Source organism: Taurulus bubalis, assembly GCF_910589615.1.
Source record: "Taurulus bubalis genome assembly, chromosome: 10".
Taxonomy (NCBI): Eukaryota; Metazoa; Chordata; class Actinopteri; order Perciformes; family Cottidae; genus Taurulus; species Taurulus bubalis.
The window spans coordinates 26,424,934-26,440,782 of record NC_136598.1 but is presented as its reverse complement, the minus strand read 5'-3'; the positions used below and the strand labels follow the sequence as shown (position 1 = coordinate 26,440,782).

The 15,849-nt window shown below is 43.9% G+C and overlaps 1 protein-coding gene across 1 annotated transcript in view; it reads left to right on the top strand.

The window, feature by feature from the left end:
* Nucleotides 1–3,239: 3,239 nt before the first annotated feature.
* Nucleotides 3,240–15,849, top strand: part of sorl1 (sortilin-related receptor, L(DLR class) A repeats containing) — a gene marked incomplete at its 5' end in the record, with an annotated part of 63,311 nt that continues 50,701 nt past the window's right edge. Inside the window, 5 exons of the mRNA XM_079224932.1 lie at nucleotides 3,240–3,518; nucleotides 11,137–11,253; nucleotides 12,068–12,202; nucleotides 12,313–12,474; nucleotides 13,535–13,602. Of these exons, the coding sequence (XP_079081058.1) occupies nucleotides 3,240–3,518; nucleotides 11,137–11,253; nucleotides 12,068–12,202; nucleotides 12,313–12,474; nucleotides 13,535–13,602 (761 nt within the window). The remainder of the gene's footprint in view (nucleotides 3,519–11,136; nucleotides 11,254–12,067; nucleotides 12,203–12,312; nucleotides 12,475–13,534; nucleotides 13,603–15,849) is intronic.

The following is a 15,849-nucleotide window of genomic DNA, read 5'->3' as shown; positions in this document are numbered from 1 at the left end:
TATATATATATATATATATATATATATATATATATATATATATATATATATTTATATATATTCATACTACTACACTGAGGTCTCTATATATGTATTTAAATCAATGGGATCACACAGAAGAAGAGCAGAAGTGCACACTGAGAGCAGACTGGTTTAACTGCAGAGCAACGCTGCAGCCCGGTGGAGCAACGGGGTCAACTCAGCTTCAAATAAAGCAGCAACATAAAATGAAGAGTCAATTTACAGGTGATCAAAGTTTAAAAAATATAATAAAATAAAGAAAACCAGACCAGGTTAGTGTTTTCAGACACGTTCAAACATTGTGACTTTTACCAGAAGAAAAAAATGTGTGATTTCAGGGCTTGTTGTCCTAATAATTCCTTTAATTAACTATAATAACCCTTTAATTCACTATAATAACCCTTTAATTACTTCAATAACCTTTTAATTACGTGAATAACCCTTTAATTAACTATAATAACCCTTTAATTAACTATAATAACCCTTTAATTACTTTAATAACCCTTTAATTAACTTGAATAACCCTTTAATTAACTCTAATAACCCTTTAATTAACTCTAATAACCCTTTAATGACTTTAATAATCCTTTAATTAACTACAATAACCCTTTAATTAACTGTACTAACCCTTTAATTAACTATAATAACCCTTTAATTACTTTAATAACCCTTTAATTAACTACAATAACCCTTTCATCAACTACAACAACCCTTTAATTAACTACAATAACCCTTTAATTAACTATAATAACCCTTTAATTAACTTTAATAACCCTTCTACCTTCTGTTATTTTTGTATGACAACAATTAAAATATGTACTTTTGTATATAAGGTAAAACTAGGCGTTACAATATTCAGTACCAGAACATGGAAGTGTTATTAATGTGTGTCACAATGTTGTTTTTAATAAGCAGAATATAATTATTATTAGTATTATTAATCTTAATAAGCAGATGCTGAGCATTGTTGGGGTTTTGGTTGAAAGACTTTTCGTCGTGCGTGAGACAGAAGTACAAAAGACCAAAATGAGGAACTGATGGACAAATAAAATGCAATTCTTCTTAATGTGGAAACAGGAAGTGATTTATTTAGTGACGACAATGCTGCAAATATTGTTGAATAAGTTTATGAAGTGGAAGTGAAGCTTTAGTTGTTCTACTTTTTCAATAAACTGGAAGTATTTTATATTTCGGTTGATGGAGAACAGTAAGTTTTACTTTTAATGAAGTGAACTTAGAAGATGATTGATTGATAATATCTTTCTTATGTTAGTATGTAAAACATACATATATATATATATATATATATATATATGTATTTATATATATATATATATATATATATATATATATATATACATATATATGTATTTATATATATATATAACTGTCCATCATATCAAATGAATATTGATTATATTACATTTGATGTTCACATATAATAATATGGATCTATAGGAAATGAGTGAGTGTGAGTGTGTATTTTGTATTAAAGAGAGATTGATAGACGAACTTTCCTTCATGTTGGTTCTGTCGCCCCCTGTGGACTAAAGTGGTAGTGTCTCTGAGGACCAGGGTCCCTTTAGAAAACCTCTCATTCTACTGCAGCAGGACTATAGAGAACCAGGACTACACTGAGGTCTATAGAGGACCAGGACTAGACTGAGGACTATAGAGGACCAGGACTAGACTGAGGACTATGGAGGACCAGGACTAGACTGAGTCTATAGAGGACCAGGACTAGACTGAGTCTATAGAGGACCAGGACTACACTGAGTCTATAGAGGACCAGGACTAGACTGAGTCTATAGAGGACCAGGACTACACTGAGTCTATAGAGGACCAGGACTACACTGAGACTATAGAGGACCAGGACTACACTGAGTCTATAGAGGACCAGGACTACACTGAGTCTATAGAGGACCAGGACTACACTGAGACTATAGAGGACCAGGACTACACTGAGACTATAGAGGACCAGGACTAGACTGAGTCAATAGAGGACCAGGACTACACTGAGTCTATAGAGGAACAGGACTACACTGAGTCTATAGAGGACCAGGACTACACTGAGACTATAGAGGACCAGGACTAGACTGAGTCTATAGAGGACCAGGACTACACTGAGTCTATAGAGGACCAGGACTAGATTGAGACTATAGAGGACCAGGACTAGACTGAGTCTATAGAGGACCAGGACTAGACTGAGGTCAATAGAGGACCAGGACTAGACTGAGTCTATAGAGGAGCAGGACTAGATTGAGACTATAGAGGACCAGGACTAGACTGAGACTATAGAGGACCAGGACTACACTGAGACTATAGAGGTCCAGGACTAGACTGAGTCTATAGTGGACCAGGACTAGAGCATAAACATATTCATGTCACAATGAGAATCCCCAGATATCAACAACAACAATAATATGTTAATAATAATATTATTAATAATCATAGTTATTATTATTTCATTTATTATTGTGACCATTGTTATTGTTGTTATTATTACCAATTTGCAACATTGCCAATGATAATATCAACAATATGTTAATGATAATATTCATAATTATTATAATATGAATTATTGGGATCATTGTTATTATTATAATAAGTTAATTAAATCATAATAATTATTATTGTGATAATTATTATTGTTATTATAATTTATAATTTAGATTAGAATACATTCTTGTAATAATAAAATATGTCTCATCATAACTGAGGGTTGTTACTAATTTACTAATTAATGACATTAATTAACTAACGTTACACATCCAGAGGAAGCTAATTACACTTAATAATGTAATATTCTTTTTTTAATTATTGTATTCTAGTCTTTTTATTTTGTTTATTTGTTGTCGCCTTTTCTTTTGTCTCGTTGCGCATCAGAGACTTGTTAACTGCTCTTTGTGTGTGAGTGTGTGAGTCTGTGTTTCTGTGTCTGTATGTGTGTGTGAGTGTGTGTCTGACTGTGTGTGTGCGTGCGTGCGTGTTTGTGTGTGTTAGACGTTTTGACGTTTGCAAGTGTCGCTTCCCGTTATTCCCGTGGCCCGTGAACGCAGCAGCAGCAGCGTGCCCCGCTGCCAGTAGAAGGAGCTCTCTCTCTCTCTCTCGCTCTCTCTCTCTCTCTCGCTCTCTCTGGGTGTCTCTCTCTCTCCCCCTCTCTCTCTCTCCCCCTCTCCCTCTCTTACCTAATCCACAAACCCCAAACATACACAAACATGGCGCTGTGGCTCGCGGGTCCTCGGTGGTCCGTGTGCGCGCTGGTCCTCTGGTTCGCGGGCTTTGACTCGTCGCGCGCGCTGCAGCAGGACCGAGGCTTCTTCACGGTGCACCGGGATTTACGGCACGGAGATGGAGGCGCCGCCGAGGAAGCGGCTCCGCGGCCGCCTCTGGCCGCTCGCAGCGCCGCGGAAGGCGGGTCGCACTCCGGCGGCTCCCCGCAGCATCGCAGCCGCCGGAGCCCCGGAGAGTCGGCCCTGCCGAAGGTGTACGGACAGGTAACTATGCGTCACCTCAAGCCGCCCTTTACTGCACAAAAGGTGCCTTTTAAGAAAAATGAATTACGCAAGAACCCCCGCTCCCTCCCTCCGCAGTGTTGTTTTTGCACCTGGGGAGAAAGGGACCGTGTTCGAGACCCCGACGCCCCGGGAACAGACCCGAAAACGTTTTATTTTATCTGCATGAAACGTCACTGCAACCCAAACATGCATTGCAATAACTGTCAACTCTGGAGTCGCTCACTGGCAACCTGTCTGTGGCCGTTTCTGACGGTGCGTTCACGAGTCACGGGAAAACGGAGGGTTTGCGTTCGTGTCGCGTAGATTACATGTAAGCCGAAGTGAGCAGAAAACCTTCTGGGTTGTGAACATATTGGTTGTTGAGCTGTCGGACGTGTGTGTGCGCCGATAAACACGGAAACCCGAAAAAAGACGGTTTTGTAATGGCGGTTCTGAATGGGAGGAAAACGAGGAGAAGACAGACTTCATTAAAAATAAAGCAAATTCAAGCTGTAAACACACTCAGCCTGCGAGAAAATGACTCAGGACTTTTTATTGTTCATGTATAGTTGTGAAATAAAACAATAATCAATTGCAGACGTTTAATTTACAAAACATATGTTAACTCAAAAACGTTTTAATAATGCAAAGTATTTTTTGTAAACAGGGTTTGGTGTGTAGCACAACCCCAGGTCACTAACCCCAATTCATCTCAATTTAAGCTCATATTTCTGCCACAGTTTGTATAGTCTCGACCCTAAATTGGCCAAATGTGAACACATTAGGAAACCCAAGCATCGGGTGTCACGTGTATTGTCATCCCCTGGTCTTTGTTCCATGTGACGCACACTGTTTTGCTGTGGTTGTCACCAGTGTGGTGGAGCGTGGTCATTCATCACAGACGGGTCATCGAGGAGTCTGACGTCTGGCAGCGTTGCTCCCCGTTGCTCCCCGTTGCTCCCGGTTGCTCCCCGTTGCCCTCCGGCCTCAGGAGGAAACACTGAGTGCGATGAAGCAGCCGCCTCAATAAAACATCACCTGCATGTTTGCCTTCAGGGCGGGTCGTTGTAGAAGCTGATACCGGGTCGTTGTAGAAGCTGATGCCGGGTCTGGGATCCTGTTGGCTCCTTACCAAACAAACATGAATTGGATGAAATTGTAAATGTCAACGGCTCAAAGGTCAGAGATGTTCTGTGATTGATGCAAGAAACGACTTTCACCAGAAAGTGTTCGACACCACGTTGTGGGTTTCTGGTCACGGCTTCCAGAACTGTGGTTTTATGAACCAAGTTACATGGTGCTGTTGCCTCAACAACTAAATGTTGGTTGTGTTGCCTCAACAACTAACTGTTGGTTTTATTGGTTCTGTTGCCTCAACAACTAACTGTTGGTTCTGTTGCCTCAACAACTAACTGTTGGTTCTGTTGCCTCAACCGAACTGAAGGTGTTGTTGCCTCAACCTGACTGATGCGTCTGTTGCCTCAACCTGACTGATGGTTATGTTGCCTCAACCTGACTGATGGTTATGTTGCCTCATCCTGGCTGATGGTGTTGTTGCCTCAACCTGACTGATGCGTCTGTTGCCTCAACACATAAATGTTGGTGTTGTTGCCTCATCCTGGCTGATGGTGTTGTTGCCTCAACCTGACTGATGCGTCTGTTGCCTCAACACATAACTGTTGGTGTTGTTGCCTCAACCTGACTGATGCTTCTGTTGCCTCAACCTGACTGATGCGTCTGTTGCCTCAACCTGACTGATGTGTCTGTTGCCTCAACCTGACTGATGCTTCTGTTGCCTCAACCTGACTGATGTGTCTGTTGCCTCAACCTGACTGATGCTTCTGTTGCCTCAACCTGACTGATGCGTCTGTTGCCTCAACACATAACTGTTGGTGTTGTTGCCTCAACCTGACTGATGCTTCTGTTGCCTCAACCTGACTGAAGTGTCTGTTGCCTCAACCTGACTGATGCTTCTGTTGCCTCAACCTGACTGATGCGTCTGTTGCCTCAACCTGACTGATGCTTCTGTTGCCTCAACCTGACTGATGCGTCTGTTGCCTCAACCTGACTGATGCGTCTGTTGCCTCATCCTGACTGATGGTGTTGTTGCCTCAACCTGACTGATGCTTCTGTTGCCTCAACACATAAATGTTGGTTTTGTTGCCTCAACACATAACTGTTGGTTTTGTTGCCTCAACCTAAACGTCGGTTGGTTTATTTGCCTCCACCTAACCGTTTGTGGTCTTGTTGATATCGGTGGTTGTCTTTCTTAAACCAGCTCTCCAGTCAGAATGGGAAACCCTGCTCTCTCTGGGATCCCCCAATGAAACTGACAGCAGATTGATCAATAACCCTGAATTGCGTCCCTGGTTTGAAGCTTTACCTTCCGAGAGCCAGACGTCTGAAACAGACGAGGATCGCTTCCCCGACGCAGACGAGAAATAACAAAAAGCAGTTTGGTTGTTGGTCTGTTGGGCAAACACAGCAACCCGCCTCCAGGGCCGAATCTGGGTCCGGTTTCGGCAGCGAGTTGCTTACCGCTGCGTTGTCCCCGGTGTGTCGTCGCGTTGTCGGCCTGGTTGTAACAGGCGTCATAATTGGAGATAATGGTTTGCATATTTCATGATGGAGCCATTGATCTAATCTGTGGGTAACATGAGGTGGACAGTGGCTCTAAATCAAGAGGGGTTATCTTTCCCATGAGGCCACAGGAGAACCGATAGACGGAACCTGATCAATATTATTCAACCTCTTTGTAGAAAGCAGGTTTGATACGGTCAGAGTGAATGTGATCAGTGGTGGAATGTAACCAAGTATATTTGCTTAAGTACTGTCGTTGAGTACAAATTCAAGGTACTTGACTTGAGTATTTCCATTTTTCTGGCAGCTTTAGTTACTAGCTTTAACATATGAAGCATAGACTTCTATACAACCAGAGGAGTCACCCCCTGGTGGTCAGTAGAGACTGCAGCTTTAACACACAAAGCATAGACTTCTATACAACCAGAGGAGTCACCCCCTGGTGGTCAGTAGAGAGAATGCAGCTTTAACACATGAAGCATATACTTCTATACAACCAGAGGAGTCACCCCCTGGTGGTTAGGAGATAGAATGCAGCTTTAACACATGAAGCATATACTTCTATACAACCAGAGGAGTCACCCCCTGGTGGTTAGGAGATAAAATGCAGCTTTAACACATGAAGCATATACTTCTATACAACCAGAGGAGTCACCCCCTGGTGGTTAGGAGAGAGAATGCAGCTTTAACACATGAAGCTTAGACTTCTATACAACCAGAGGAGTCACCCCCTGGTGGTCAGGAGAGAGAATGCAGCTTTGACACATGAAGCATAGACTTCTATATAACCAGAGGAGTCGCCCCCTGGTGGTCAGTAAAGAAACAAGTATTTAGAAGCTACAAGTAGATGCTTTAGTGAAGCGGCCACATGTTGGATCCCTCTATGTTTAATACATAAAAGCCAAAAAAAAACATTAATTTTAATGTAGGACTTTTGGAGTACTAGTGATATTGCTTTGTTTTTTATTTTAATGAAATGTTCTTTGATGTTGATTTAAAAATAGAAACCTCTCTTAACATACGGTGCACATGTGGGCATTGCTCAGTGTTTGTTTACGCTCCACTGTGGTGTGGCGAGCACATGGTTGTTTAGAGCGGTGGTTATAATACCGGGAGGCCAGAAATACCAGCGACACTTGTCTCTGAACAACAACAACAACAGCAACAACAACAATAGCAGCAACAACAACAGCAACAACAACAACAACAGCTGGTGGAAGAGCAGCGCTTTGACTCGTCTCCTGGAGCGAGGAGACTAAAACACACAGCCGAGGATCTAAAAGACTAATTGATTCAACACAACAGAGTCAGTGGAGCAGCGGATCCTAAAGCTCACGGTTCGGAGCGTTTTGAGGGATCCGGTCCCTTTGTTGTGTGACTACTGGAGGATGCAGAATACTTAGGTTTGAAATCGTTCTGAAACATCATTTCAACCGCTCTGAAGTCCGTAACCCATCAGAAATATTAGTATTTCTGATGGGTTACTTTGTTATAGTCATCTATAGTGTTTTTTTGTGTGCATGAAATGATCAGAAAACAAAAGCTTGTATTTTTAATGATAAACTAATCTATTTATTTTTAGTGATAATGAAGTCTGATAAGTAAATAATAGATGTTTTGTTATATTCATTCTTGGTGTTGATGAAGTGTAACAATGAGCTCAGAGCTGTTAGGAAGTTAAACATCATAATTCATCTCTAATATCTATTTTATATTCATGTGAAAACATCTGGATTTATTCTAGTTCATCACCAACACTACATTTTACTAGATTACACCTGAACGCATCATGAGAACTTATAGTTTACCTTCAGCCAGTACTCATTTTCACTGAGCAGAGCCTGAACGCATCATAGTGTAACTGAAGTGAACCTCCTGTTGGTTCTCTGTTAGCGGTGCTGCTAACGTTACTAGCTCTCCTCCTGTTGTTCTCCGTTAGCGGTGCTGCTAACGTTACTAGCTCTCCTCCTGTTGGTTCTCCTTTAGCGGTGCTGCTAACGTTACTAGCTCTCCTCCTGTTGTTCTCCGTTAGCGGTGCTGCTAACGTTGCTAGCTCTCCTCCTGTTGGTCTAAACACTGATTGGTTGGTTACAAAGTCACATGATCAGAGATCAGAGAAACATCATGATGTCCTGATCACATGATCAAACTGTCACCGTGCTTTACCTCAATGTACAGAAATCTAGCCTGAAACCGACATTTGCACTAAAATGCGAGCTGCACATGAGACACAAATGAGGTTCAGGATCCCAAAGTTTTATTGGTTGCAACAGATGCTTCTCGTCTTATTGCCTGCATCATCAGTTTCTCAGTTTGGCAGATAATAAAGATGAGACCTGCAGCTCTGATGCGGAGAAAAGAAAGAAAGGCTTTCAACTTTAGTTTAGTTACTCCTCATTTTTCATGCCTTTTGCTACAAAAGTCCAACAACACGAGTCAATTTCCACTCCTTACATAAATAGTTGTATTTACTTATGTTTAATAAATATTAAATACTTAGTTATGTTTAATAAAGATGATGAAATACTACAAACGCTGTGTGAGAACAGCATTGTGCGTGCGTGTGTGTGTGTGTGCGTGCGTGTGTGTGCGTGCGTGTGTGTGTGTGTGTGTGTGCGTGTGCGCGTGTGTGTGTGTGAGGTGTGCTTCCTGTCTGCAGCTCGGTCGCTAACTTGCAGCACGTGAGCGAGCGCTCATCGCCTGCCAGTCCTGCAGAGATGATGTCATTGTTTGAGGCCGATGCTCGGTTGAATAACGGAGAGCTCAGAGCTGAGGGGGCGGAGCCAGAGGGGGAGGGGGCGGAGCCTCGACCCCCCACAATGCATTGTTGCTCTGCTTCACTGCTTCACTGCTTGGTGGTACCAGTCACAGCACAACTCCTCCACTACCAGTAAGGATGTCAACATGCCTTAAGGAAGGGAGGAGGAGGGGGAGGAAGGGGAGGAAGGGGAAGAAAAGGAAGGAAGAGGAGGAAGGAGAGAAAAGGGAGGAGAAGGAAAGGAAGCAGAGAGAGGGGGGAAGGAGATGAAGGAGAGGAAAGGGAGGAAGGTGAGGGAGGAAGAAAGGAAGCAGAGGGAGGAAGGAGAGGAAAGGGAGAAGTAGGGGGAGGAAGGGAAGAAAGGGAGCAAGGTGAGGAAGGAAAGGAAGCAGAGGGAGGGGGAAGGAGATGGAGAGGAAAGGGAGGAAGGTGAGGGAGGAAGAAAGGAAGCAGAGGGAGGAAGGTGAGGAAAGGGAGAAGTAGGGGGAGGAAGGGAAGAAAGGGAGCAAGGTGAGGAAGGAAAGAAAGCAGAGGGAGGAATGAGAGGAAAGGGAAGAAGGAGAGGAATGCAGCACATTGCATTAAAGTGGTTTCATCAAAGGTTCTTTGGGTGGGGGGGGGGGGGGTCTACGGTGATGATGATGATGATGAAGTTGCGGGAGTTTAGCAGTCGACCTCGGCAACTCAACTGCAAAGACTTAAAAATTAGTTGTGGCATGGCGACTAACGGAGCTCCTCCTCCTCCAGCCTTTAGCTCCTCCTCCTCCAGTCTTTAGCTCCTCCTCCTCCAACCTCAAGCTCCTCCTCCAGTCTTTAGCTCCTCCTCCTCCAGTCTCTAGCTCCTCCTCCTCCAACCTCAAGCTCCTCCTCCAGTCTTTAGCTCCTCCTCCTCCAGTCTCTAGCTCCTCCTCCTCCAGTCTTTAGCTCCTCCTCCTCCTCAAGCCTTTAGCTCCTCCTCCTCAAGCCTTTAGCTCCTCCTCCTCCAGCCTTAAACGGGCCCAAAAGGGCTTCGGTTCCATTCCAATTATCATCTGCTCTTTTTTCTGGATCTGTCTGTCAAAGAGAACATTAGTTTTGAAGTCGAATTGTTCCATAAAGTTAAGTTTCCTTTTGCATGTTTGGTCCCAGCTGCTTTATTGCTGCGTCTTTTATAATTATAGCGACGCAACGGATCATAAAACTCTGATCGGCACGAAAGAAAAAGAAGGAAACAAAAGGAACTTTGTAGCCGATCATTGACGATCCATACGAACATCTCGTTATTTCAGCTGACAAGGATCCACTCTCTTCTTTTGTTAAAGTCATCTATAATGTTTTTCTTCTTCATAAAAACACAAACTTCAAATAAGTAGGAATTAAAAGATATTTTTTTGTATTGATAAAACTCTCAAAACGTGTAGCGTTAATAAAGAAAATGAATCAAGAGAGAAGTAGAGTCACTTACATATACTTCTATACAACCAGAGGAGTCGCCCCCTGGTGGTCAGGAGAGAGAATGCAGCTTTAACACATGAAGCATAGACTTCTATACAACCAGAGGAGTCGCCCCCCGGTGGTCAGAAGAGAGAATGCAGCTTTTACACATGAAGCATAGACTTCTATACAACCAGAGGAGTCTGTTGTATATTTATATATCTATATATATTTATATATTCGCCGTCGTCGTCTCTCTGGATGGTTCCATCGCCGTGGTAACTCTCGGGCTGCAGTTTGCTGCAGTCGGGCAAAGTGTTGTTCATCTTCGCAGTCGTCATCATCATCATCATCATCATCATCATCATCATCCTCCAGATTCAGCTGCCAGAGCCGCTGGCACCAACTTCACCACGGAGGCCTGAAACAGATTTACTGCTGCAACACCTCGGCCTTTAGGGAGTGTGTGTGTGTGTGGGGGGGTTACTGAGGAGGAGGAGGAGGACTTGCTGGGTAGTGGAGTAGCCCGAGGTCCTAGCTTAGCTTAGCTTAGCTTAGCTTCCATCTCTCCTCTCTGGGGCAGTTTGGTGGCACTTTGCTCTCAGAGCCGCTGCTCTTTAATCACCACCAACGCTTCAGTTTACTTTGACTTCTTCATTTTAACGTTCACTCCCTGAGTCGGTGAGGAGAACTGAAGCGTTCCTCTGTCACCTGGTTACCAGACACAGTTCTCTGTGACAGCTGCAGGTGATCTCAGGTCGTGGTCTCAAGTGTTTGCATACCTGCACCGCACACTCTACGAATAGTCTGGTTTCATATCGCTGAGCTGTCCTTTCAAAGTAAAGTTCCCCGTGTGTTCGTCCCCAGGCCAACCTGAACGACTCCCACAACCAGATGGTGGTGCACTGGGCCGGCAAGAAGAGCGACGTCATCGTGGCTCTGGCCCGGGACAGCGCCGGAGCCATCGGGCCCAAGACCAGCTCGGTGAGTCCAGCCTGTCCCGTTTTATCACCAGGTCCTCAAACCTCTCATTCGTCAGCATTTACACCACTTCTCTGTTCTCGTGTGTGTGTGTGTGTGTGTGTGTGTGTGTTCTCACTTGTCGAGCGTGTTTCTGGTGATGCTATGAGTGTTGAGCAACAGATTAAATTCTCCATCTGCTATATTAACACACACACACACACACACACACACACACACACACACACACACACACACACACACACACATATAAAACGCCCTCAGCACAAACCTTCTAATTGGACCATAAAGACTGAACCCTCTGGTCTCGTTTTATCATTTCAAAATAAAAGTCCTGCTCTCTGGAAACAGAAGCATCAGGACTAGAAGTAGAACTCGTCTTTAGAGCAGAAGAACTCGGTTATTACGACATAAATCATTAAAAAGGATAATTTGTAGATTAATGACTTTAAACCTCTCCGGGTGGAGCTGTGATCAAACCTCAATATCTCTGTATTTAAAATAAATAATCTGGCTTTATCACAATATTTTATTTTTTTTTTTGCATGACTGGGCCTTTTCATTTGGGTTTACAAGTGTTTTACAGGAGTAAATACAATATACATTTTAAAAACCCATTTAAATCTCATGTATAAAGTGAAGGGTTATGACTTTCGGGTTCGCTTGAATTATACAATGAACAAAGAAATCAGAACGCATTCAACAATTACAGAATGTTGAAAAGAAGAAAAAAAGAGGTTGATTTGCCAACAATTTAACTGAATGCGGCTGTTTTTATTAGCTTTAATGATGACATTAAAATCCCTCTCTGTCTCAGGTCTACGTGTCCTACGACTACGGGACCACCTTCACGCTGGTCTCAGACCAGTTCCAGCTGTCGGGGGTCCGATCCCAGGGCGGAAACCAGCAGGTCATCTCCCAGTTCTACCACAGCCCCGCGGACAACAAGAGGGTGAGATGAGAGCCTCTCTTTATGGACCCAAATGATTAATAACGACGTCACACAGCTGACCCGTCTCGTGACATCATCATGACATCATCACCTCTCCTCCTCTTCCTCAGTACCTCTTCGTTGACGCCACCAACAACTTCCTGTGGAACACGTTCGACTTCTGCGTCACCGTTCACGGTTTCCCGCTTCCCTTCAAGCCCACCGACCTGCTGCTGCACGGCCGCAGCGCCGGGCTGGTGCTGGGCTACGACGGGTCGCATCCCAACAAGCAGGTAGGGGTCGCATCCCAACAAGCAGGTAGGGGTCGCATCCCAACAAGCAGGTACGGGTCGCATCCCAACAAGCAGGTACGGGTCGCATCCCAACAAGCAGGTACGGGTCGCATCCCAACAAGCAGGTACGGGTCGCATCCCAACAAGCAGGTACGGGTCGCATCCCAACAAGCAGGTACGGGTCGCATCCCAACAAGCAGGTACGGGTCGCATCCCAACAAGCAGGTACGGGTCGCATCCCAACAAGCAGGTAGGGGTCGCATCCCAACAAGCAGGTACGGGTCGCATCCCAACAAGCAGGTACGGGGTCATGGAAAATTTGGTGAAAATTTGGTTAAAATTCATAGAAATGTGGTTAAAATTCATGGGAATTTGGTTTAAAGTCATGGAAATTTGGTTAAAATTCATGGAAATTTGGTTAAAATTCATGGGAATTTGGTTAAAATTCATGGAAATTTGGTTAAAATTCATGGAAATTTGGTTAAAATTCATGGGAATTTGGTTTAAAGTCATGAGAATTTGGTTAAAATTCATGGAAATTTTGTTAAAATTCATGAAAATTTTGTTAAAATTCATGAAAATTTGGTTAAAAGTCATGGAAATTTGGTTTAAAGTCATGGAAATCCATTGGTCAGGATGTGTTGAACCTGCAGGTACGCTTCTCGCTTTGTTTGAGTCCAAAGAACGACTACGGGAAAAAAAGACGATTCTCTTCTTCATTATTTGTTTTACTTCCTCACAAAGTGATGAAGACGAGCCGATGAGAGCGTTCCGGTAGACTCTATGAATTCCTAAATGTCCCCGAGCCTCGTAGGTCATGTGATGCTCAGAAGGTCATGTGATCAGTTCATCTGCAGCGAGAAGAAAGAGAAGAAACTTTTGTGCTTCAGTTTCATCTCAGTTTTCTCGTCTGTGAAGCAAAAAACTCTCAAAGGAGTTCTAGTGTAAGAAACCAGGAATGAGCCTGACCTACATTTTAACACTCCTCCTCCTCCTCTTCCTCCCCCTCCTCTTCCTCCTCCTCTTCTTCCTCCCCCTCCTCTTCCTCCTCCTCCTCTAGCTGTGGAAATCGGACGACTTCGGGGAGACGTGGGTGTTGATCCAGGAACACGTGAAGAGCTACTTCTGGTAAGACGGTGTGTTTGAGGTGTTTGCTTCTGTGCTGCGTTCAAGGACCCGGTAAAAAGGGGAGAAATACACGTTGAGTCAGCGCCACGAGGGAAAGTATTTCAGCTTTGTATTAGAACACAAACGGAACAATAGAACGACTTTAAAGTCTAAATAGTGGATTTATATTCAGCTAATTGATCTTTTGGTGACATCACTGATTGCATCGTCACTCAAAATGAGGAACAGCTGAACCACAGCGTCACTCTGTGTCTGCCGGCTGATTTCACACAAGCAAAACAACCTGTCTTCACCGCTGAAGATGAATTACTTCTTTTCTTTTGTGTGTCTGTTGTGAACGGGGTTGTGTTACCGATAAAACGATAAAACACACCTGAGGTAGATCCTGTTCAGGCGCACCTGAATACTGAGACAGTGGAACCAGCTGCAGGAAGCAGGCGTAAAAAAAGATATGATAACATCGGCGTCGACAACTTCCTCATTCGTAGAACAAAGAACAAAGCATACTGAGATGTATTCAGGGCAAACGGGAAATTACAACAAATGGAACAAACTAGATATTTACAAAGATGAATCTCATGAATTAAAAAAATTGCAGAAACACAGTTTATGCACAAATGTCCTGAAGTTATCTTTACCACTTCCTGTCTGACCGTTGCTGTCCTGTTAGATTATGAGTAAATGAGTCATCACCTTTTGTTTTTAATGTAAAGAAACGTCGTTCTGAGAACAGTCCGTGTGCCTGTCAGACCGAGAAGTGGGCGTAGTCAACCCTTTGGTTTTTATTGACGTTTATTTGAGGTTTTGGAGCCTCGAGTTCTTGACTGTTTTCCCTGTTGAAGCTGCACCACTGCAGTGCAACAACAGCCAAGAGCAACTGCTAATTATCTGAAGACAAAGGCAGAAAGTAAAGATAAAGATTGATCTAAAAGCCTTCCCCCCTGTGGCGCCATCCAATTTGGGTCTAATCCCGTTTGTTCTGTCTTTAGCAGGGGGCGCTACTGTTGTGCTGCAGATCAGTGTCATGGCGATGAAAGCCAACGGGACTCTGCTGCTGGCTCCTAATCCTCTGATCTCACTGCTAGCAGACAGACTGGGGTAGATCCTCTGAGCATACAATGACGAGTGCAATCTCGGTCTCCGTATGGATGACAGACGATGCTACAAATCCAGCAAACAGGGGGACTTTAAATGCGTTTAGAGAAACAAAGGGATCAGAAAGAAGATGGCAGAGGGAGAAGGTTAACAAGAAGACAACATGGAAGGACTAAATGTCACTGCTGAGGAAAGGAAAGGAGCAAATACGATGCTGCAAGGCAACATTCGTGATCAATTGCTTCTTTGTAGCGCTACTTTGTAACGCTACTTTGTAACGCTACTTTGTAACGCTACTTTGTAACGCTACTTTGTAACGCTTATTTGTAACGCTACTTTGTTGCGCTACTTTGTTGCGCTACTTTGTTGCGCTACTTTGTAACACAACCTTGTAACACAACCTTGTAACGCAACCTTGTTACGCTGCCTTGTAACGCTGCCTTGTAACGCTGCCTTGTAACGCAGCCTTGTTCCGCTGCCTTGTTACGCTGCCTTGTAACGCTGCCTTGTAACGCTGCCTTGTAACGCTGCCTTGTAACGCAGCCTTGTTCCGCTGCCTTGTTACGCTGCCTTGTAACGCTGCCTTGTAACGCTGCCTTGTAACGCAGCCTTGTTCCGCTGCCTTGTTACGCTGCCTTGTAACGCTGCCTTGTAACGCTGCCTTGTAACGCTACCTTGTAACGCTACCTTGTAACGCTACCTTGTAACGCTACCTTGTAACGCTGCCTTGTAACGCTGCCTTGTAACGCCACCTTGTAACGCCGCCTTGTAACGCCGCCTTGTAACGCTGCCTTGTAACGCTACCTTGTAACGCCACCTTGTAACGCCACCTTGTAACGCCACCTTGTAACGCCGCCTTGTAACGCTGCCTTGTAACGCTGCCTTGTAACGCTACCTTGTAACGCCACCTTGTAACGCCACCTTGTAACGCCACCTTGTAACGCCGCCTTGTAACGCCGCCTTGTAACGCTGCCTTGTAACGCTGCCTTGTAACGCTGCCTTGTAACGCTGCCTTGTTACCTTGCTTTTTTGTTAGCTTAACCATAGTTAAATATAAAGATTGTGTTGGTTTAAGTGTTCATCTCAGTTATGATGTTTTTTTCATTTCAAGGAAACAAAAATATTCCTTTAAATATTTTTAAGGGAAAAAGC